Source organism: Miscanthus floridulus, chromosome 5, assembly GCF_019320115.1.
Source record: "Miscanthus floridulus cultivar M001 chromosome 5, ASM1932011v1, whole genome shotgun sequence".
Classification (NCBI taxonomy): Eukaryota; Viridiplantae; Streptophyta; class Magnoliopsida; order Poales; family Poaceae; genus Miscanthus; species Miscanthus floridulus.
The window spans coordinates 139776936-139801996 of record NC_089584.1 but is presented as its reverse complement, the minus strand read 5'-3'; the positions used below and the strand labels follow the sequence as shown (position 1 = coordinate 139801996).

The 25061-nt window shown below is 44.0% G+C and overlaps 1 protein-coding gene and 1 pseudogene across 1 annotated transcript; one reads left to right on the top strand and one right to left on the bottom strand.

Moving 5' to 3' along the window:
- Positions 1 to 3862: 3862 nt before the first annotated feature.
- Positions 3863 to 12280, top strand: LOC136455483 (uncharacterized; annotated as a pseudogene).
- Positions 12281 to 14066: 1786 nt separating this feature from the next.
- Positions 14067 to 14372, bottom strand: LOC136455482 (putative lipid-transfer protein DIR1). The gene has a single exon (XM_066455491.1). It carries the CDS (start codon positions 14370 to 14372, stop codon positions 14067 to 14069), a length of 306 nt encoding a protein of 101 aa, XP_066311588.1.
- Between the last annotated feature and the right edge of the window lie 10689 nt (positions 14373 to 25061).

Below are 25061 nucleotides of genomic sequence, written 5' to 3'. Positions count from 1 at the left end.
CCGCCGTCGTCCCCGTTTTCTCCTCTGCTCTGCTCCGCCGCCAGCTAGCTCTGCCGCTCATCGTAGCCACCGTTGAGCCATGTCCGTCATGCCCAGCTACGCCAACACGTTCGCTTCGGTCTTGCGCTTCTTTGCGGCTTGCTCACGTCGCCTAGGTTGGCCGGAATCGCCCGGCGCAACATCTTCTTCCCTGAGCCCGGCCGGAGCTCCGCCACCATCGCCTCGACATGGCCAGGCCATTCCAGACCGTCTCCGCCTTCACCAAGCCCACCGACGTGACCGTGGTGAGCTACTGAATGTGATGTTCACTTCGCTTTTGACTCTACCGCATTCTTGCTAGGGTTATGCCGTGAGCCGTCGTGCTCGAGGTGCCATGACCGGCGTGGAGTCTTCTCCGGTGCACCTTCCGCCATTCCAAGGATAGGGATGAGTTCGTGGGAGTGTGTAGGTCATTTGGGTGCGGTCTGCCTCGCTGGAGCGTCACCGTCGGTGCATTTTGGGGCCGGCCAGTGAGGGCAGCGCCACCGTGAACTGTATGAGTCGCTGACGAGTGGGGTCAGCCTGTCAGTGAGAAGGAAGGAGAAGAACAGTGATGTTTTGTTATTTTCTGATTTTGAATAGTGCTGAATCTTTGGAAATTTGTAGAAAAATAATCATAGCTCCAAAAATTCTGAAAATTTGTGTGTAGCTTCTGTACATGCTCTAGTATGGTTTAAAAATATGAAACTTGAAATTTAAATAAATTTTTAATGTTCAAATATTCAGTCCATTAATTGATAAATGTAATTTCCATGATTTTTAGGCCACTGTATAATTCCAAAAATTATGAAATTTGTTTTGGTACACTAATTTGTCATAAGGAAGCTTACATAAAATTTTTAGGTCATTTGGAACAAGTTCATTTTTGGGCTTAATTCCAAATTTATTCAAAAATAAATAAAGGCAAACCCTAAGTGTTTGATTAGTGTTGGATCTTGTTTTGGTCATGTTTTGTGACTAGTAGGGTTTCAAGATCCATTTGGTCAAATTACATGTGTGGCTCTTGACGGTAGGATTACAAGTTGGTTTTGTTGGCTTGCAATTGTACCGTGAAGGAAAATCATTTGCGGGGTGTTTTTACATTTCATGTACCGTGAAAGCATCATGTTTACATTATCATCATGTTAAAGCATATGTTATCATTTCATGTAGAATCTGAGAGTGAAACGATTCTAGTTGAACAAGTTCTAGAAGAATCCCCGGTTGTCGCGGGATTTGATATTTGTGGTACTGATCCGGAACCTGAGATCGTCAACGAAGGCAAGCCCCGGTTTATGCATTAAACCCTTACCTTGTTTACTTTGAAAAGTTTATCACTTATGTTACTTATTGCATTAAGTTGATTAAGTTCAAATGTTACCTACTTGATGCATTGCCTACCTTGTTAATTGTTTACCATCCTTGAAGATGTTTTCTTTTAAAAAGGCGTAGATTGCTTAGTATACTTTATGGTAGGCTTTCAAAGTAAAAGTTTTGATACAATCAAAAGATGGCATACCGGCCAAAGAAAGAAACAAGGTAGAATGAACTAGAGACTAGTCGGGTAACTTATCTTGAATGTTGGGTAATGTTGCCGACTATGTCGCTTAAAGGCCACTCATTGTGGATCTTCTGAAGAAGACACTTTGTAGTACTAGTCACATACTCCGGTAAGCCTACTTCGGCTAATCCGATACTAACACGAATGCCCATGCACTAGGAGTGGAGAGATGGCAGGAGTAGCGTGTACCCTCGTGGCTGGAATGTGGCTAGATTTGAGGTGTGTTGTACTCTTAGGTGGCGTGGAGACGGCATAGTATAGGAGGATCCAGTAGCGAGGTTGATATATGCAAGATTAAGTTCTACATATGTCGTGTGATAAGGAATCCCCAGCTGGGACTTAAATCAATTCGAATTGCCGGTGCTCCGCGGATATGGAGACTCGATTCATTACAGAAGCAATGCAGGACTGGTGAATTACTAAAATATGAGAAAAGAATGGAATGAGAAGGATTGGAATATGGGAAATATATATTTAGTTGAGGTAATGAACTAAAAGAACTTAGGGGTAAAACTTGAAAATAGAATGAAGAATAGTAAGCTTTTGGTAAAGAACTTTTGAATCTTACTAAATCCTTACCTTGCCCCAAACCCCTGCATCTCTAAAGTTTTACACCCTATTATGTCGGGTTAGTCTTGTTGAGTACCTTTGTACTCAGGGTTTGTTAACCCTTGTTGCAGGTGAGTCGCATGCGCAGGCTTGTTTTGGTCCTTGCTGCATGTCTGTGTTTGAAGTCAATGACGATGAGGAGTGATGAATGGCCTTTGGACAAGGCACTAGTTTGTTTGATAAATAAAGTTAATGTAATATTATCCCGCTACTATGGTTGTATAACACTTATGGTATTGTAAGTTTGAAAACAACTGGTTTGTAACCTATGTTATCTTAAGACTTTCGCTATCTTTACTCTAATATATATATATATTTGAATAAACTGTTGTAATCTGTAATGTCTGTGATTGGGATCCTGTTTGAAAAGAGAATCGTGGATGGTTCGGGTTTCCCGAGGACACCCGACAGACCTATTGAGTTGTTGAGAACTCGTGAACGCTATCTGAGGTCTATTAAGACAACGATAGGTGCACGTGGGCCCGATTCCTTAGGAGGTTCTGCCACAGCTGGTATCAGAGCAGTTCCCATCTAAGATTATTGTAGGTTGCTTTGGAAAACCTTCAAATTGATTTAGATCAAAGGAAGTAAACTTGATATTTTAGAGTTCAAATTTCTTTCTTCTTACCTTTGATCTAGCCCCAATCCTGTCTTATTTGAAATTTTGTGGCGGATAATATGATTAGGTTTGTCCTATGTATTAAAAATCTAGTACTTATGATTATATAAATCTTTTGTACCTAGATTTGTAAGATCGATTCATGCATCATGCTTGAGCACCTTGCATAATAATTCCCCTTAATAATGGTTGGGTAAGAAATGTCAATCCTATTCTTGCTAACCTCCATTATCCTCAAGCTATTCTTATAGTCCTACCCTAAATTCTACAGGCTATGGCAAAGACCAAGGTAACCGCACATAAGTCCATGGGACCTCATGGAGTCCCTCGTCACCAGTTGGCACCAAGAAACCATGAGCTTGGTGAAGGAAGTGCCAAGAACCTAGGAGATGAAGGATCTTCAAGCATTCCTACCAACATCGAGAACCTCAACAAGGAGCTCAACACTCTTCGTCGAGCTCATGCCAAAGATCAAGAAGAGCTAGCGGAAATGCAAAGGGGCATCACCATGACCATGGAGCTGCGGAATGAAGCCTGGACATGAGAGGATGCGGCCAATGAATACGTCCATGAGTTGGAATTTTATGTAGAAGACCTGGAGATGGACAATGCCATTCTTCATGAGAATGTCCACATGCTGTACGCTCAACTTCATCCTCCTCATGGGGATGGTGAAGTTATAGATGAAGAAATGATTGTAGATCCAGGAGAAGTCGAGAATGAAGAAGAGGAGGAGGATCCTGAGGAGTTAGTGTACTTCTCAGATGAAGATGAGGTTTCATCCGATATGGGCACAGATGCCGAAGACTGAGAGCTGGGAGTAGTAATAGTTCCTTTACTGCTTTCCTAGTAAACCAGGGTTGTCTTGTGGGATACAAGACATGTAATTTAAATAAGTAACCCTTTGTAGCAAGAAACCGTTTAAATGCTTTCGATAAAGAATAATGTAAGTAAACATGTTTCTCTAACAGATGCCTCGTCCTATCACCCAAACTAGTGCTAGTGGCTCGCATGACGATGATGAGTGCCCAAATCCTCCACCAATGCCTTCGACTATGGCGAATGCCATCGCTGCACTCGTCAACGCAACGGCAGAGAATGCTAGGCTGTTAAGGGAATTGGCACAGAAACAGCAGGCACCATACCCTAACCGTGGCCATCGTAATAATGGAAATGACGAGTCAACCTATGTTGATGTTACTGACACCCGTCCGCCTATGTTCTCTAAAGCAGAAGAACCTTTAGAAGCTGACAATTGGCTTAGGACAATAGAGCAAAAGTTCGAGCTGATTCACTGTACCGAGATTCAGAAACCAAGGTTTGCGGCATAGCAACTCTGAGGAGCTACTGGTGCCTGGTGGGCAAATTTGGTAGCAGTACAGCCCACTGGTCACCAAATCAACTGGAGGGAGTTCAAGGATGCCTTCAGGGCACACTATATTCTAGATGGTGTAATGACCATGAAGTTAGAAGAGTGCTTGGCTCTTAAGCAAGGGGAGCACCCGGTGATGCATTATGTTGGGCGCTTCAATCACCTATCGCAGTATGCTATAGAGTATGTGAATACTGATAGGAAGAAGAAGAATTATTTTCTTAGAGGCCTGAACACTAAACTTCAGACCATGATGGCAACTTGTGGTAACGCAACTTATCACGAGACAATCAACATTGCTATCGCTTCAGAGGAGAATTACCGCCGACACAAGGAGGCAAAGAAAAAGAAAATATCTGCTTCCGGATCATCAAGTGGCAAGCGTCAGAAGATAGTATACCATCCTCAGAATCATGGGCGTACGCCATTCCGCCCACAACAATGCCAAAGTAGGCAGTAAATCTTCATTCGCCCTGTAACTAATACGCCTTATACTCATCAAGCACCGCAGCAGCAAAATAATACAAATAATGCAAACCGCAATGCTACTCCTTAGAATCACAATTTTCCATGCTATAATTGTGGTAAACCCAGACACTTTTCCCGAGAATGTCCGTATCCTAGGAAGAACAATCCTGATGCACCCAAAGCCCCTATTACTCAAGTTCAGAATCAGTACAAGGGTAATGCTCAGAACAATTAGAAGGGCCAGGCTGAGAAGAAAACTAGAAGGGTCTTCTATACTCAAGTGGAATCTATTCTAGAAGAAGAACCAGTAATGATGGGTATGTTTCCCATTGCTAAGCATCCTGCAATTACCATATTTGATTCTGGTGCATCTCATACATTCATCAATCGTACATTTGTTGTGAAGCATGGGATAGCTATTGGGGAAACAAAAGAGCCCTATCATATACAGTCGCCCAGGGGATGAATCTGTACAAGGGAGGTAGTTCAGCATGTACCCATTGATTTGGGAGGTTATGAGTTCCCTACCAATATGCTAATATTAAAGAATCAAGATATAGATGTGATCCTTGGTATGAACTGGTTAATTCAACACGGGGCATTGAAATCAACCAAGTATAGATTCTCATATCTAAATACTTTGAAAATCAAGTTAGAGCCATCTACACTTATGATCTCTACATCATCCACACCAAATATGCACTTGAAACTAAGATCACACAATTGAGCTACCAATAATAGATTAAAGTTCAAGCTCTCTACTAGTAACACATTGGAGATACTCAAGTCATTGGATATTGCAATCTTACCAAGCCCTTTGACCTTGCCTTTGCCATTGTCACCAAATGTGATACTATCAATCCCATTGCTCTTGTTTTCATTGATTGAATTGAACATTCTTGGATCACCGGTCATGTGATGTGTGCACCCACTATCAAGCACCCAATGCCTTCCTTTGGCTTTATAATTGATCTACAAAAGAAGATCAATTCTTTTTAGGTACCCAAACTTGCTTGGGCCCTTGAAGGTTAGTTACCAAAGTCTTTGGTACCCAAATGGCCTTCTTCTTTGGCCCCACAATTGGTGTACTAATGAATTTAGCCTTCACACCATTTGCACCCTTAACAAGCATGTAACAAGAATCAAATTTAATTGAGGATACATTAGGTAGTTTGTTCTTGTTAGTCTTGCAATATTGCTCTATGTTCCCAACTTGCCTGCATCTATTGCAAAACAGGCCATTGCCCTTCACAAAGCTAACTTTGGGAGTGATAAAGGCTGCCTTGCCTTTCTTGGGGATATAGCCTAATCCCTATTTGTTGAGAGAAAACCTTTGGCTACCCAAGCACTTTAGCAAGCGGGCATCTCCACCATAGGCATTGCCTAAGGCACGAGTGAGCTCATTCACCTCCTTCTTGAGAGTCTCATTTTCCACCATTAGTGAAGCATCACAAGTGAGACCATCACTCAAAGGTAAAGTAGAAGTAGTAGTGCTACAAGAAGTGTTAGTGGGAGCAACTACAATGGGCTTATAAAAAGTTTCATCAATAAGATCACATGTTAGTCCCACATCACAAGACACGATCACTTGCTCCTTCTTAGTCTCCTCCTTCTTGACTTGCTCAATGAGAGAGGAGTGAGCTTTTTCAAGTTTAGAGTGAGCTTTGTCAAGCTTCTCATGGGCTTCCTTTAGCCTCTCATGAGTGGCATTGAGCTCATTAAGAGTTTGCTCAAGAAATTTGACTTTCTTGTTCAATTCTTTGCACTCTTTTCTCTTCATCTCAAAGCAAGTGTGCACTTGCTCACACATGTCCATGAGCTCCTCCTTGGAGTACTCTTCTTCATCATCATCACTCCTACAAGCATCACTTTCACATTCATCATCATCACTCACATTATATCTTTGCCATGAGGCTTGTTGATGAAGTGTCGAAGATGGAGGCCTTGTTATTGATGACGATGCTTACTAGTGCTTTCTTGATAGATTTCTTGCCATCATCACTAGAGTCATCACTATCCCAAGTGACCACATAGCCTCCACCCTTCTTCTTCTTTTGGAAGGTCATCTTTTTCTCCTTCTTATCCTTCTTTTTTTCTTGTCCTTCTTGTGCTTCTTCTTCTCATCCTCATCATTGTCACAATTGTAGGGACAATTCGCTACAACATGATCAGGGCTCTTGGAATTGTAGCATCTTCTCATATATTCTTTGCTTTTGGTGTGATCTCTTCTCTTTCTTGCACCATATCCCTTCTTCTTCATGAATTTGCCCATCTTGCGCACAAATAGAGCTATGGCCCCATCATCAATGTCACTAAGATCATCATCATCACTTGATACTTTCTTGGACATGCCCTTATTCTTAGATGATGAGCTAGCCTTGAATGCTACACTCTTCTTCTTGTCTTCTTCTTCCTTCTTGTCATCCTTGTCAACCCCTTCCCTTTCCACACGGTATATCTCTTGTGTCATGACATCACCTAGTACTTGGTTAGAGGTAATCTCCTTCAATCCTCCTCTTATGATAATCAATCTCAACATCTCAAATCTTGGAGGTAGGCACATCAAGAACCGATGAGATACATCATCATCCTTGATCTTCTCTCCCAAAGCCTTCAAGTCATTTACAATCACTTGCAACCGATGGAACATTTCCGGAATGCTCTCATCATCCTTCATCTTGAAGCTTGTCAACTTATCCTTGAGGATGTACAACTTAGCACTTTTCACCGCCGGTGTGCCCTCATATGTTTCCTCCAATCTCCTCCACACCTCAGTAGTTCTTTCACAATCCTTGATTTGCTCAAACACCTTGGAATCAATGGCATTGTATATGGTGTTGAGAGCCATTGTATTGCATTACTTGTTGGTCTTGTCTTGGTTGGTGGGATTGTCGGGATCAATGATAGCATAGTCATTATTGGTCACCTCCCATACTTGATCATTGATTGAACCAAGATACATCCTTATCTTTCTCTTCCAATAATCATAGCATGTGCCATCAAAGAATAGTGGTTTGCCCCCCACATGGTTGAACATAACTTGAGCCATAATTTGACACCGAGGTTTCTAAGCCTTTAATCACACAGTGACCATGGCTCTGATACCACTTGAAAGGTCCTAATATGGCTAGAGGGGGGTGAATAGCCTATTTAAAATCTATAAATCAACTAGAGCAATTTGATTAGTATAACAAATGGCAAAATGCAAACTTGCTCTAGCTCTACAAGAGTTGCAAGCCACCTATCCAATAATTCTAGTTGTTATGATCACTAGGCACAAAATCCACTAGGTCACTAATCACTAAGAGCTCTCATAATTGCTACACTAAAGAGCTCCACTAGATGAACTTAATTCACAAAGCAAGCTCTCAAATCTAGCTACACTAAAGAGCTTGATATAGCTAGTTTACGGGAATATAAATGAGTAAGTGAGGTGATAATACAGCCACATAGAGGAGTGAACCAATCATGAGATGAATACTTTATGAATCATCGAGAGAATACCAAAGGGCAAGAGACAACCAATTTTCTCCTGAGGTTCACGTGCTTGCCAACATGCTACGTCTCCGTTGTGTCGACCAACACTTGGTGGTTCGGTGGCTAAGAGGTGTTGCACGAACCTCGTCCACACAATTGGACACCGCAAGAACCTACCTACAAGTGAGGTAACTCAATGACACGAGCAATCCACTAGAGTTACCTTTTGGCGCTCCACCGAGGAAGGTACAAATCCCCTCACAATCACCGAAGATGGCCACGAACATTCACCAACTCGTGTCAATCCTCCTCTGCTGCTTCAAGGCGTCTAGGTGGTGACAACCACCAAGAGCAACAAGCGAACCCCGCAGCAAAAACATGAACACCAAGTGCCTCTAGATGCAATCACTTAAGCAATGCACTTGGATTCTCTCCCAATCTCACAAAGATGATAAATCAATGATGGAGATGAGTGGGAGGGCTTTGGCTAAGCTTACAAGGTTGCTATGTCAATGCAAATGGCCAAGAGAGTGAGCTTGAGCTGGCCATGGGGCTTAAATAGAAGCTCCCATGAAATAGAGCCATTAGGCTACTCACTACACTAAACACGGGGCGATCGGACGCTCTGGTCATATCGACCGGACGCAGGACCCCAGCGTCCGATCATGCGATGCATGCCACGTGTTCCTTTTCTTTAAATATTGAGCGCCTGATCCCAACGGTTAAGTAATGACCGGACGCGCTGTTGTGAAGTGACCGGACATTGGACCTCAACGTCCGGTCGTTTCTAGTAAGCATCTAGAAGCGAGAAATCATGACCGGATGCGTCCGGTCATGCTCGATCGGATACACCCAGCGTCCGGTCACTCAATGTCATCATATGTCAGACTGACCGGACTTAGGCCCTAAGCGTTTGGTTAGTTTTTGCGCCAGCGTCCTGTCATGAGACCGAAACAGCGTGCCCTAAGCTGCCATTGACCAGACACGCCGGTCCAACCGAGACCAGCGTCCAGTCACTCATAGTGACCTCTGTCTTTTTTATATAGGGCGCCGGTGAAGTTTCTAACCATTACTCAAATGTGCCAACCACCAAGTGTATCGCCTTGTGCACATGTGTGTTAGCATAATTTCACAAATATTTTCAAGGGTGTTAGCACTCCACTAAATCCTAAATGCATATGCAATGAATTAGAGCATCTAGTGGCACTTTGATAACCGCATTTTGATATGAGTTTCACCCCTCATAATAGTACGGCTATCGAACCTAAATGTGATCACACTCACTAAGTGTCTTAATTACCGAAACAAAATAACTCTTACCATTTATACCTTTGCCTTGAGCCTTTTGTTTTTCTCTTTCTTCTTTTTAAGTCCAAGCACTTGATCATTACCATGGCATCACCATCATCATGTCATGATCTTCATTTGCTCCACCACTTAGACTAGTGCTACCTATCTTATAATCACTTTTGATAAACTAGGTTAGCACTTAGGGTTTCATCAATTCACAAAAACCAAACTAGAGCTTTCAGTCATCCCTGTGTCCGAGCCTACTGCGCAACCTAGACTGCTGGATTTCCATCCGGATCTACGGCATCCAGGCTATGCTCGCGGCTAGGGGCAATGATGGTGGGGAGGTCAGGGCATCACCAAGAAAGGGCGAGGAGGACAAACATGACCTTGGCGATGGCGCACCACCCGAGTGGGCACTGCATCTCGTCATGACAGAGGCGTACGTAGGAATTGTCTGGTGCTGGTGCAGCAGGGTGCTAGTTCCTTGGCCCTCTTCCCCGGCGACAACGACATGCTTGGTGGCAGCCCCGTTGCCACCGTGCGAGGCGCTCCTAGAAGTGGCTAGGTTCAAATGTGGATGGGAGAGGACGGTTGCACTTCTGATGTGGTGTGCAGCCTATCTACGTGGCCAATCCTGAGCCTCTTCCTTCGAGTGGTCCATGAGGTGGTGCCGCGCGAACCTGTGCATCATGCACGAGCCCACGACGGCACGACCTGTGCTTTGGGGCCTGCCAAGGCAATGTTTCTACATGCAAGAGCGAGTGTTGTACTCCTCCGACCTCCCATGGTAATATATGCCATGTTCCAATTTGAATGTCGTGTCAAGCATGCAGAGCATGCTCATGGTTCCGACGCCGGGTGTGTTCAACAGGCACGACAAGTCTTTCATCTTTGTCAATCTGCTTTTCTGTTTTTCTGTGGATATGAAAGTGGTAAAGCAGCAATCAGTGTTCGGGTTGACCGCCAACGACAGTTGATGCTGGTCCTCAGATTTGACACTAATGGCTTGGACCCATTCTCTTGAGCCCGGTGAAGCATCCATTCTATCTAGGGCTCAAGGCTAATTATCCTCGAGAACACAGGCCGATCAGACAGTCGAGGGGAGCGCCGACTATGCTATCGAAGTACGAGAACGAGGACCCTTGATGCTTCTATCATAGCCACATCTCGTGGGCCCTATGGCCCTGAGGGGCCCGCGCCCTCGACAGAAGCATCACGCAAGCCTTCAGAAGCAGTTCAGCAGTAGCTTTCTCTCATATGTGCTCTGTAATCTATAAATTCTTTTCCCACACTGGTGTAACGTGCGTTAACGTTATATATTAAAAGTTGTTGTTGTAAAAAAAATCCAGCGCCGCTCATGTCTCTTGTGACGCACGGACCTGTCACCTGTGCAGACGCGCATGCACCCACTCTCTTAGCCTATTCACTTGTTTGTTTTAGCCAGGGCTTATCAACCAGTCAACAGTGTTTCTCTCACAACAAACCAGCACCAGCCAGGGTTATAAGGCCAAAAACCAACCAACGAACAGGATCTCTGACAAGAGACCGGCCGACCATGAAGCGCTGGACTGAACTGCCATGGGACCGATGTGTCAGTTGTGAGCATTCGCCATGTTACTCTCAGGCACGCCGGTGTAGACAGACAAAGCCGCATGTTCTCATCCCCTTCTCTCATCTCCACTCGTCGACCCCTCGAGCTCTTTACCTTCAGCTCCGGATTCTAGAACGCCGAGGCCGAGCAGTCGCATGGTAGAAGAGAAACAGGGCTTTCGGGTCTCCGCCAGAGCTTCTTGGTGAGTGTGAGAATTCGGGACCGGGAAAGCCAGCCTCGAGGAGACATCAGACGTGGAAGGGTTGCCTAGAGAGCTTTGCCTCGAGATCTTCCACCTCCTGGATCACCGGTCCCTCGCCTCTGCTCCCCAAGGTTTGACGCCTCCTCAAAACCGTCGCATTCCAATATGGAATTGGAAGCGCAATTTTAGTTTCTCTGCAATTCTGAACTTCCCGTGGTCTGAATTCTTAATGTCCAATTTAAGACGGCCCCATAACTAACAAATCATGGTGTTTGGTTTCCTTTGACAATTCAGATTTTGATTGTGTATCTCTGTATACTTCTTCCAAGTCTAATCTTAGATTCCCAAATAGGATCGGTCGTATATATATATCCTGTGTTGTGTTGTGTTGTGTTGTGTACATGCTGCTGAAGCCTGAAAACGTTCCAGGCGTTGCATCGAGTGATAGCTAGCTCATACAGTAGTTGATACTACCAGCAGTGCAGATAGCATGTACTAGAACGAACGGTAGCGATCTCTCGTTCGTTCTCGTGAGTTACGCATACCAATAACTGTGACGATGTATGCTGCTCCTGGCTAGCTCAGTTTGCAGGAAATGGAGGGCGTTGACCTCCGACGATGAACTGTGGCGCAAGCTGTTCAACGACAGGTGGGGAGCGGACGTCGCAGCGTTCTACGCGCCGGAGGGCTCCAAGTCTTGGAAGGACATCTTCGTCGTGCAGGACTGATCTCATCGATCTGTTCCCAAGTTCCGATGTTGCCAATTGGCAATGGCCTCATGCTATAGCTGTCGAGCAACAGTTCAGCCGCTCAGGCACAGGCAGGTCCTGCATCTCCCTTACCAGGGGTATCAGGATCATCAGGGAAGGGAAGGACTATTACTACCTGATCTACATCTACCAGGGCGAGATCCAGGGGTACTTGGGCTACCGCCAGGACAAGGACACGGATGTCGATTGCGGCAAGAACGCGCCGCGGTAGGATGCCTCCTGCCGCGGACGAGCATCGGCAGATATCGGACGCCAAATGTGTTAAGAAGGCCTGAACATGTGCTACCCTTGTGCCCCTGATCATCAGCACATTGTTCCACGCTTGTATGACTCTTGTTAATTTGCATAGCTCGTGCATAGTGTTGTGTGTATAGTGTCTCACCATCAATTCATGTAAATTGAAACTTGAAAATCATGTTTACATCTACCTGAAATTATAATTCAAGTAGGGTCGTTGAGAGGGCAAACCTCCACTTTTCTGTTTCTGGTAGACTTTCGGCTCTCGAACCTGTCAGGAGCAACTGCGACTGCTTGGACTCGCCAACTCTTTCTCCTCTCGTCCTGCAATTAAGCAGTCAAAACCAAATACATGTGGCAAAGATATTGGGTTTTGAGAAGAAAAGATAAATAACAAGGCTAAAAAATCTATTTCTCCTCTCGTGCTACAATTAAGCAGTCAAAACAAAATACATGTGGCAAAGATATTGGGTTTTGAGAAGAAAAGGTAAATAACAAGGCTAAAAAATCTACGTAAGCAATTTAAAATTCTATCAGTTCGGACATAACAAAGGAGATGTTACCTTGCTTATGAGAGTGAATATGAACCTATTAGATCAGAGAATACAAAATGTTGGGGAACTCAGCAACAAGTAAAAAGAAGTGTACACTTAAATAAGAGTAGTTAGCTACCCAAATTTGTTGGTGACTTTATCAATAGTTCAATACCGAGATTTGTCGGCTCGGTCTTCTGGAGGTGTTCATTAGAAGTAGAATGTATGTGAACATGTTTATAGAGTTGAGCATGTGTGGAGAGAGAGAGAGAGAGAGGGAGCGCCGCGCGCGTTACGGGGGGAGGAAGTGGAAAGAGAAGTGGATGAGCGGGTGCGGCTGGGAGAGATGCTTGGCGAGAATGAGCAACGAACCCTATGTCTTGGTTATATATGTGCCCGGTAGAATAATAGAAATGGACTTTGCCGGGGCTGGGAGCTAGGCCACTATTTACCGAGGCAGACCTTATAATGTGACCACCTCGGTTAATGTATTAATCGAGACGGTTGCATTAGGATGACCGCCACGGTTAATAAATATTAACCGAGGCGGTCACGTTAGATTGCCCGCCTCGGTTAATAGATTTTCAGAGATGGTTGACTGTGACCGCCTCGGTTAATAAAAAGTGACCGCCTCGGTTAATCCTAGGCATTAACCGAGGCAGTTTAAAAGTCCGCCCCCCTCTGAGGCCCAAATGGAAACGTTGTGCAAAAGATTTTCTGTAGCAGTGTATATTTTATGATGAATATAATAATAGCTATTTAGTATTATAAATATTGACACTTTTTTATAAAGTTGGTTTGATTTAAGATGGTTTGACTTGACAACATTCTAGAATAGCATTCCTTTTTTTTGGATGGAGGAAGTACTACACAAGATTGGAACTGTGTTGCATTTCATGGCACAGACATGCGATTAAGTAGATTGTATTGTATGGTTCAGTTTCACAACGTGTCAACGTAGACCCACAGATCGAGTTTATGTCATTTCTTCCATGCATAGAGACTGAAATTATGAACAGCATTCGTACAGACAGTCAGACACAATGGACCGTCCGCCGGCCGGCAGGGCCAGCATCAGATCAGACCAACGACAACTCAAAACGAAGAATCAACTCGCACGTACACAATTTAATGAAGGAATGAAAAAAATAACGGACGTCCAAATTATTAACACAATCATCAGTTTGGCTACGGATTGAGAGTCGAGCCAAATTTTGTCGATCTTGACCGGAGTCGAAGCTGCTGGTTTGCATTCATGCATGCTAGGTGAGCTCGCTCGCTCGGTGTGCATGCCTCCGTAGCTAGCAGCAGCGAGACTAGCACGAGCTGGGCGCGCCCCGGATGTTGCACCTGGAAGGGATGGCCATGGCGCAGCCGGCGTAGGGCGTGCTCCTGAGCGTACCCCAGTAGTTGCGGCAGACGCAACCGAAGTCGGCGTATCTCAGGGCGTTGCAGCAGCCCTGGCTTGGCGTTGCCCCGCCACCCCACCACCAGCTCGAGCAGGCGGACTTGCAATGGTGCATCACCGCGCCAGCGTCGACGTTGCACGTCCCAGCCTCGGCCGCCGCGACCAGAAGCGCGATCGCCAGTGCGATGCTGATCACCTCTTTCCTTGCGGCCATCGTCGGATCGATCGATATGATGTCTTTGGACTATCGGCTAGGTTGTAGCTAGGCAGCGCTCAGTGTGGTGTGTCTACGTAGCCTGCAGCACTTGTGATCCGTGTCGTTGCGTGTCACGATCGACGAAGGAGGGCGTATATATAGCGCGGGGAAACGAGATGACAGCGTGGCCAGCGCCGTGCATGCATGTGCAAATGTGCTCGCGCGCGCGCGAGCAAATCGCCAACTCGCCGTCGGGGTCTCATCGGTTCGAGGTCAACGGCCAGACCGCCGCAGCAAGTAGCCGCCGCTGCTCGACCTGTGGGCTGTGGAGACGATACTACTACACGGCGAAGAATGTGCGCAAAAGTACGCGTACGTCGACGTGGTCAGCAGCGGCGGCTGACGGGCTGGCGGGCGCCGTTGTAGCAGCCTTAAATTATACGTATATGTACTTTGTAGGCGTACGTAGAACGAGTTTAATACGGAATTGGGAATATTGGATGCTTCCCCTCTATAGGCTCTACTCTCCTAATAAGTTTCTGGTTGACTATGATGAGCTGCAGCCTCCGGCAGAGCAAGACACCGTGACTTTGCTCTGCGAAGTCCTTGGCCCCCTGTATCCCCCGCACAATCCAAAAAATCCAACCGTGCTAAGTGATTCTAGCCCCATAAAACACAGCCAAGACCTAGCAATTTTCAGCCCATACGTCAATATCTCCTATTTTTACACTACATTCTTATTATTCCACATCTTACACGATCCTTGCATTAGATTGTTCCGCTCTCTCTACTCCATCTGCCCACAAACATAAGTATTTCTAAGATTTTTAGGATAAATTAACCGAGATGACCAATGCCAGTAATCGCGTTCAGAAAAAATGGCAACAATGATATAAGCAATGATTAATTATGGGGGAGGTGTGGATTATTAGGCTACAAATGCTTACGTTCGTGAGGTGAACGTAGGAGTAGGCCACGGGCCACCCATAGTTTTTTTTTCAAACTTGGAAAGCAACAAACCAAGCATTGCATGTCTGCAGGACTACAGAGACAATGCATGCGGAGCCGACTGAGCCGTGGTCCCAAATGTCCGCTCGTACGTTCTGCCCGGAGTTTCACGCAAAACCACCTCCCTGCACTTCAATTCTCTGTAGTCCGTATGACACCCAAGATTTTTTTTTGTACAGGTAAATACTAGTACTGCTAGTTGCTCACCCTGTTCGCTTATATTGAAATTTAGCTTATGCTGATACTTATGCTAAAATATTATGAGAGAAAAATACTATTCTATTGCTGAAAAGTAGCTCAAGCAAACAGGGCTGTGGTTTCCGACCAAATTTTGTACTTCGTGCAGGGCAAAACCGGCGTAAATTTCCGACCGGAGGAAGGGAGTACTACAGAATTTATACAGTAAAATCATCACAACTGGAAGAGCGAGAGATGATAGAATACACTGTGAAAAGGCTTCGAAGTCAACTGAATTCGCTTCAGAATTCTCTTCTATGGTTGGCTTGGCGGTGAACCTGTGCTGCATTCCATGACCCAGACGACTTGCGATTAATTACAGCGTCGACTTCCACAGTTCCACTGTCTCGTCTGATGAGCAGAGGAAGAAGCAGGGAACGCCCAGAAGGATGAAGCTTTGCCGCATGCAGGCATGGATATAAAAAGCAGATCTTGACGCGTCAATTCAGCCGGGACGGCGGACATCTGCACTGTCCCTAAGCTAGCTTACATCAAAAGCCTAACTTAACCCAAAGGAGAGGCAGCAGCAAACACGCTTTTAATCAGAAGGAGCAGAGGGCCTGGTAAAAACCTGGAAAAAGATAAAGGGGCAAAAAGAGAAGAGGAGGAGGAGAAGCTCGCTATGCGGGCCGGGATTCAGAAAATTCGCCAGCTTCCTGGTGCTCCCGTCTTTTGTTTGTTTTTTTTTTCCTTCGTCGTCGTCAATCAAAGCAGTAGATTCCGAAAGGTTCTTAGCTGGCCCAACAAAAAGGCCCATCCGTATATGCGTGCATATACGCTTGTACCAGAAGGCCTGGTCCATCCTGTTTTTTTCTTCTTTCTTCGGCTGCACTCAACATAGCTTTAGGACACTGTGCCTTTGCATTAGCAACAGGGGCAGGGGCTTATTCACTTTGAGTGAACACTATCACTGTCGCTGGTAGCCTGGTACTTGTAATAATTTCACAGCAACTACTGGCCAGTCATCAGTGCGAAGAAATTTGTACTAGAGCAAAGTAATCCTTTCCGGTAAACATGTGTGTTCTTGCAAAGGATTTGAAATCATGGCAAATTATTGTCTTTCAGAAGCGGAGAACCCCGTCGTTTAGCAAGCTTGGCGTCGTGATAACTCATAATAACGTCTACGTGTTCAATCCATGTGGTGAGTAGCAGCAGTGACACACGGAATGACTTGTAGTAAAAGGGAGGTGACATGCACACATAACAGAGAACATCACATAGGAAAATGTATACACCTACATAACACAGCGAAATCAACTTTAAAATGTATACACCTATGTAGCACAGTCTCAACAAATATATACACCTACATAACACAGGGAAATCAACTTTAAGAGAAATAAATAACAAGAAATAAGGTATTTAAACATGCAAACTGAGAACATCACATAGGAGAGGTAAAAGGTAAATTAAAATACAATCATGTCTCTTTTTTTTTCTAAGTTGTGGCCTGGACTCAACCTTTAGGGCGGCTTGTTAATGGTTGATAAACTTATCTAGTAGCAGAGTGTAGAGCTTAAAGAGATGAATAAACACAGTTCTATGTACGTTTTGGCAAGAAAATAATGCTCCATGTCAAAACACATGACCACATTTAAAAAAAATAAAGTCAGATTTATGGAACTGTACAAATATAGTGACGGTTTCTACAAGAACATACCAAACAATAAAACTTCAAAAACGGAACACTCTAGCATGAACAGGGAAGCCACATTAAGTGTTTGAGTTGTACTAGAAAAAGGAGAAAAAATACTTGTAGTTCCTTGCTCCAACACAATTCACTACCAAATGCAGTGGTGGTCCATTTTAAGCACACATATGTTACCTGCGTTTTATGGACGCAGTTTGACATCAGGTAAGACATTTTACAGGAATTTGACAGTGTTTGATTCTTTCCAATCATAGCAAAGAACATCAAAAAGAAGATCCAGATCAGGAACAAAAAAAACAGAACAATTGGTGGTTCCAATATCAGGAAAATGAAGATAAGAAATTCATGACCCCAGTTACTTCAGTACTTATCAAACACTACAAGTGGCCAATTTTCAAACATATATATTCCTACCTAGCTAGTAACAAATAAAAGGAAAAATAAAAAATGTGAACCCACCTTGTTAAAACCATGTTGAGCCTCTATAACAAAAGTTGAATAAAGAGATAACGACAAGTCCATAATCTGCATTTCATATGCATTACTGTTTCACATCAGTAGTGCATTCGTGCTCTAAATGAGAAGTTGTTTCTCCTCTCCGTAACAGAACAATTGGAGATATACTTATTTCTTATTTGAAAGCAAGGACAGACTCTGCAGGCATGGTACTTGGAGAATGGATCTGGGCACATACCATTGGATTCCTAGAGGATGGGTGCAACAGCTCATCTCGCTTGGGACTCCTGGCGGAGGAGGGGCAGCATCTCGTCCTGATTGACCTACTGCGCAGCAGCTGCAGCCGTATGCCTATGCAAGCTAGCAGAATCAAACATTTAGATTTGGGGATGGGGCTAGTGTGTGGAGGAAGGTACCTGTTATGGACGGAACTTGGGGCGCCGATGTGGAGGCGGCGCGGGCGTGAGGAGCGGGATTCACGATGAAGTCCTCGGCGCTGGCGTTTAGGCATCTACTCCGAACAAGCAGCAATGGAAGCGGCCGGCCAGGGTAGCAGCGTCGCCCTTCGCCACGCCTCCATCGCCACCAGACATGGACGCACGAAAGCAGCTGAAAAGGCACCCCATCATCCCCCGCTCCTCCTCGTCCATGCGGCTGCCGCGTGCTTTGGATTCCGTCCCGCACTGGAGTGGGAGATGGAAGCGTGGCCAGACAGGGAGCCCGAGCCTGATGGCGCCACCGCCGGCCAGAACCCTAGCCGTCGGGCAGACCGAGAGCAGGAGAGGGAGGCGTGACCAGGTTCTCTGCCCCGAGCTTAGCGTTCATGTTTCTTTTTTTTAAGAAAAGAGGTGAACCGAAATCAATGCGAGCCTGACCTGTAGGCGCATGCACTGGGAGGTCCACGGGAGGGCGATGGAGGACAGACACACTAAACATGAGCCATCGGATTTGGATGAGTAATGAGAGAGAATGTCTAAGAGATAATCTAGTGCATCTGTTTTGATGGTGATATATTTTTTGGGTGTATTCATGGGTGTGGATGTAGCATAGGTCATGACTATGGAGCAGGCATTTATTGTGTGGCTGTAAATTTATTCTAACTGGTGTATTATAGGGTGGGGTAGATCCATGCTACTCTACCACACTAGTGTCAACAATGTCACGATTATAGTCGTTTCCACTTCTAACTAGCTCCTCGCCAAGAAATAAGAAGAATGATATCCATTGTGTTGCTTGTGAGCTTCTTAAATCATGTAAGATATAAAAACCCAATATTATTTTCATTATTTGGTCATAGTATCAACCAAATTACCCTAGTAAATTCAGTCCACGACAATTAAAATTGAAACACTCTATTTGGATACCCCCTCTGCGATGTTAATTGTGATACAAAACTTTCTAGTCACAATCATGGAGAACACAGCAACTTGGAAAGTTTAGAGCTACGACGATCTGGAGTTGAAAATAGCAACCTGCGGCACGGAGGAAAGGGCTTAAAAGACGAGACGCGACGCCGTAGCCGAGCCCCCAGTTTAACGCTTATGGAAATGGTTCGTAAACTAACCACATAGGCGTAAAGTAGAACCGCGAAGGCGGAAGCCTCCTTTGGGCTTGGAGGAGCCTTGATTTGGAACGTTCGGACCCAAAGCGTCCGCCGATGATTTCCTGCACCATCGTCTGAATCTTCCGTTCCCTGATTCTTGCGCGACAGACGCGGGATGTTGCACGCGGACAGAGCGATGCGTGTATGGATGGCACACGCCGTGGCCGGCCCACAACCATATTTCTTCATTCGTAGGCTGGATAGCTGGTGTCGTTATTTTAGTTTTTTATTTTCTTTTCTTGTTTCATTTCTTTTTTTCTTTATACATTTATCATTTTTCTTTTCTTTTCTTGTTTTGTTTCTTTTTGTTCCTTTTTATTTCTATGGTGGGGTCCCTTTGGTGTCCTAGCATAGCAGGTCCTAAATCCTGGTAAAGGAGGAGGGTTGTGTTAGGCGCGGCTAGCCAATGTAAAAACTTAGCCATTTTAATGGAGATGAAATCCAAAAGAATCATGTTGTGGCGTAACCCTCTTAGCGACGCGCTATGTCAAAAACCGGGTATGGTGTTAAATGAGCAAGGGCTGGGTCGTCACCCCCATGACGAGTCGTGTCGCGATCAGAACACGGTGTCAAGTGAGCAAAGATCAGGTCATTGCATCCTTAGTGGCATGCCACATCGGCGCCTAGGTGTGGTGCAAAATGAGCAAGGGTCTTCACACCTACTTCGGTGGGTGCGAAGGGTAAGAAAGCTAGTCGAGCCAACTAGGATCCATTTAGATAGCTAGAATATAGGATCCCTTATAGGTGAGTTAAGAGAGTTAGTGGACACAGCGGTTAGGAGGCGTGTAAATACTTATGCGTCCAAGAGACTAAATGGAAGGGGCAGAAGACGAAGGAGGTGTACAATACCGGCTTCAAGCTCTAGTACACAAGGATAACTTCAAATAAAAATAGGGTACAAGTTTTGATTGATAAGAGCCTCAAGGATGGTGTGGTACATGTGAGAAGACAAGGGGATAGGATCATCTTAGTTAAACTTATCATTAGTGATATAGTCTTAAATGTAATTAGTACGTATGCCCTCCAAGTAGGCCATGATGGGAGTGCTAAGCGGCTTTTCTAGGAAGACTTAGATCGCTTAGTTTGAGCTGTCCCGAGTAGCGAGAAGCTCTTTATAGGAGGTGATCTTAATGGCCATGTAGGTACATCAAGTGCAGGTTTTGAGGCAGTTCATGGGGGTTTTGGATATGGTAGTAGGAACCAGGAGAGAGAGGAAGTCATAGACTTCGCCATAGCTTTTGATCTGATGATAGCTAACGCTTTCTTCCATAAGAGACAGTCCCATTTAGTGACCTTTAGTAGCGGCTAGTACTCTAGTCAAATCAACTTTGTCCTTACAAGAAGGAGGGATAAACAAACATGCATGGACTATAAGGTGATACCTAGAGAATATGTGGTCGCTCAACATAAGCTAATGGTGGCTAACTTCCACTTTCTGGTGCAAGCTCATGGGAACAAACAAGCTAGGGTTACTAGAATGAAGTGGTGGAAATTAGAAGGGGAGGCATCAAAGGTCTTTAAGGAAAAGGTCATTAAAGAGGACCCTTGAAATGATGAAGGCGATGCAAACAACATGTGGGAGAAGATGGCAACATGCGTTCGAAAGGTTGCTTCAGATATGCTTGGAGTGACCAAAGAGAGCGGATGCGACTCAAAAGACACTTGGTGGTGGAATAAAGATGTGCAAAAGGCTATTAAGGAAAAGAAGTGCTATAAGCGCTTGTATCATGATAGGTGTGTAAACAACATAGAAAAGTACAAGGTGGCAAAGAAGACTACAAAATGAGTGGTGAGTGAGGCAAAGGGGTGGGCCTATGAGGACCTTTACTGATGTTTGAGTACAAAGAAAGGAGAGAAGGACATTTATAGGATGGCTAGGGCTCATGATAGAAAGACAAGGGACTTCAACCAAGTCAAGTGCATAAAGGATGAGAGGGAACAGTTCTTGGTGAAGGAGGATAAGATCAGACATAGATGGCAAGAGTATTTTGATAAATTGTTCAATGGTAAGAACGAGAACACCACCGTTCAGCTAGATGACTCATTTGATGACACTAACAGACGCTTTGTGCGAAGGATTCAAGAATCGAAGGTTAGATAAGCCTTGAAAAGGATGAAAGAGGGTAAAGTGATGGGTCCTAATGGTGGTATCCCAATCAAGGTGTGGAGATGTCTCAGGGACATAGCTATAGTATGGCTAACCAATATGTTCAACAATATCTTTCGATCAAACAAGATGCCTATGGAGTGGAGAAGAAGCATATTGATACCAATCTACAAGAACAAGAAAGATATTCAAAGTTGTACTAATTATAAGGGAATCAAGTTGATGAGCCACACTATAAAGTTATGGGAGAGAGTCATTGAACAGTGCCTATGAGGAACGACGTAGATATCAACAAACCAATTTGGTTTCATGCCCAAAAGGTCAACCACAGAAGCAATCTTCTTAATAATACAGGTTATGGAGCGGTTTAGAGAACAGAAGAAGGACCTCCACTTGGTTTTCATTGACTTGGAGAAGGCTTATGACAAGATACCATGAAATGTTATGTGATGGTCTTTGGACAAACATAAAGTCCCATCACCCTCATCAAGGACATGTACAACAATGTTATGACTAGTGTTCGAACAAATGATGGTAACATAGATTACTTCCCGATTAAAATTGGACTTCATCAAGGGTCAGCCTTAAGCTCGTATCTCTTTGCTTTGGTAATGGATGAGGTTACCAGTAACATATAAGGGTATATCCCTTGGTATATGTTGTTCGCTGATGATGTAGTGTTAGTGGATGAAAGCCGAGCGGGAGTAAATAGGAAATTAGAGTTATGGTGATAGACCCTTGAGTCTAAAGGTTTAGATTGAGCAGAACTAAAACCGAACCGTGACTTGGGGCTCTTGATGGGTTTCAATTCTAGCCTACCCCAACTTGCTTGGGACTGAAAGGCTATATTGTTGTTGTTGTTATTTATTTGTTTTGTTTTCTGGTGTCTTATTCTTCTCTTTATTTTATTTATATTTTTAACTTTCATTTATTTCTTATTATTTTACTTTGAATATTATTTTTTATTTTTTGTTTTCCTTCTATTTCTTTTTTATTTTTCTACTATTTCATTTTTAATTACTGTATGAGCTATTTTAGTTTTTTTATTTTTAAGTTTTTCGTTACATGAGATACATGCCATGTTATTCATGTTTTTATGTTAATTTTTAATTTGTTATTTATTCTAATTAATTACTTTAATAACATTTTTATGTTATACTAGATATATGCGATGTTTTCGTAGGATAGACATGATGTTCTACAATGTATTTTGAGGTATTTACGTAGTATACATGTAATGTTTATGTAGTATATATGTAATGTTCTATTATATATTTTGTGATGTTCACATAGTATAGACATGATGTTTATGTATTTTGTGGTATTTACGTAGTATACATGTGATGTTTATTTAGTATACATGTGATGTTCTATTATGTATCTTGTGATGTTTACGTAATATACATGTGATGTTCGCATAGTATATGTGTTCTATGATTTTTTTGCGAACACTATGGTATATTTTGTGATGTTCACATAGTATGCATGCGATATTCTGTGATGTATTTTATGGTGTTCTATGATGTATTTTGTGACGTTCACATAGTATACATGTGATGTTCTGTGTTATATTTTATGATGTTCACATAATACATATATGATGTTTTAGATGTATTTCTTGGTGTTCACATGATAACATGTGATGTTCTATGTTGTATTTTTATGATGTTCACATGATATACATTAGATGATCTACAATATATTTTTGGATGTGCACATATTATAAGTTTAATGTTTTTATGATTATCTTTGAGTATTCATATAGTACTTATGAGATGGTGTGCGATATATTTTTTCTAGTTTTGAAATGGTTTAATAACAGAAATATTTCATATTTATCACAAACATTAATGTGTTATACTTGTAGGAGAATGACATCTTAAACCATGGGGTCTTTGGGTTCAATCCTTGCACTCTCATTATTTTTGTGAATGTTATTTACTTTCTTTATTATAGCTGGAGAAATAAGCGTGCAGAAAAAAGCACGAGCGTGGACGAAGAAAGCACGTGGACGGGAAAAAACCGATCGCAGAAAAAAATCGAGTCGAGCGCAGAAAAAAAATCGATCGTAGAAAACAACCGAGTCGAGCGCAAAAAAAAGCACATAGACGGGAAAAAATCGATCGCAGAAAACAATCGAGTCGAGAAAAAATTTGAGTTGAACATAGAAAAACAAACCGAGCACGGACGGACAGAAGAGCGTGGGCAAGAATTTGCGAGCGTGGGAAATAGTAATCGGCCTAAGGATCCCATCCAACCGCATGACCGTAGCAACCTCCAAGACGCACGTGACGTGAGACGGGACACTCTGCCGTACCAAGTGAAGCCACCGTGTGTGAGGTGTTAATACTGCGTGCGAGCTCCTAAGTGAGACAACCTCATAGTGAGAGACCCGCCGCTGGCCCCCTGCCTTCTCCCTGGCGAGCTCGCCGGCGATAGGGCAGGAGAGTCGGTTCCCCTTCGTCCTCTCCTTCCCCTCCATATCTCTTTGTAATATTCCCTAGAGGAATAAGCCACTTCATGGGAGTTTTGACAACATCTATTCTCCTCATCTCCGTCATGTTGGAGGTGGGCGGATTGCTCGCAACCATGGTGGCCAGTGAGGGTCTCCTCCAAATCGATGTGGTGAGTACTTCAATAAAGCCCTACTACTCTCCTGTGCTTCCTCCTTCCTCACTCCCTAGCAGTCTGGGCAGCATGGTGCCACTCTCATCCAGATCGAGTGAAGGTGGAGGCATGGACAGCGACAGCTTCAGCAACACTGGCGACATCGACCCTCCACGCGTAGACATGGTAGAGCAACCGTCCTCATCATTGAAAGGTCCTAATATGGCTAGAGGGTGTGAATAGCCTATTTAAAATCTATAAATCAGCTAGAACAATTTGATTAGTATAACAAATGATGAAATACAAACTTGCTCTAGCTCTACAAGGGTTACAAGCCACCTATCCAATAATTCTAGTTGTTATGATCAGTAGGCACACAATCCACTAAGTCAATACTCACTAAGAGCTCTCACAATTGCTACACTAAAGAGCTCCACTAGATGAACTTAATTCACAAAGCAAGCTCTCAAATCTAGCTACACTAAAGAGCTTGATATAGCTAGTTTACGGGAATGTAAATGAGTAAGTGAGGTGATAATACCGCCACGTAGAGGAGTGAACCAATCACGAGATGAATATTTTATCAATCACTGAGAGAATACCAAAGGGCAAGAGACAACCAATTTTCTCCCGAGGTTCACGTGCTTGCCAACACGCTATGTCCCGGTTATGTCGACCAACACTTGGTGGTTCGGCGGCTAATAGGTGTTGCCCGAACCTCATCCACACAATTAGACACCACAAGAACCTACCCACAAGTGAGGTAACTCAATGACACAAGCAATCCACTAGAGTTACCTTTTGGCGCTCCACCAGGAAAGGTACAAATCCCCTCACAATCACCGGAGATGGCCACGAACAATCACCAACTCATGCAAATCCTCCTCCGCTGGTCCAAGCCATCTAGGTGGTGGCAACCACCAAGAGCAACAAGCGAATCCCGCAGCAAAAACACGAACACCAAGTGCCTCTAGATGCAATCACTCAAGCAATGCACTTGGATTCTCTCCCAATCTCACAAAGATGATGAATCAATGA

What these genes read in the sequence shown, in the direction of transcription:
- LOC136455482 (XM_066455491.1), bottom strand. Translation starts at nt 14,372, where the DNA reads ATGGCCGCAAGGAAAGAGGTGATCAGCATCGCACTGGCGATCGCGCTT.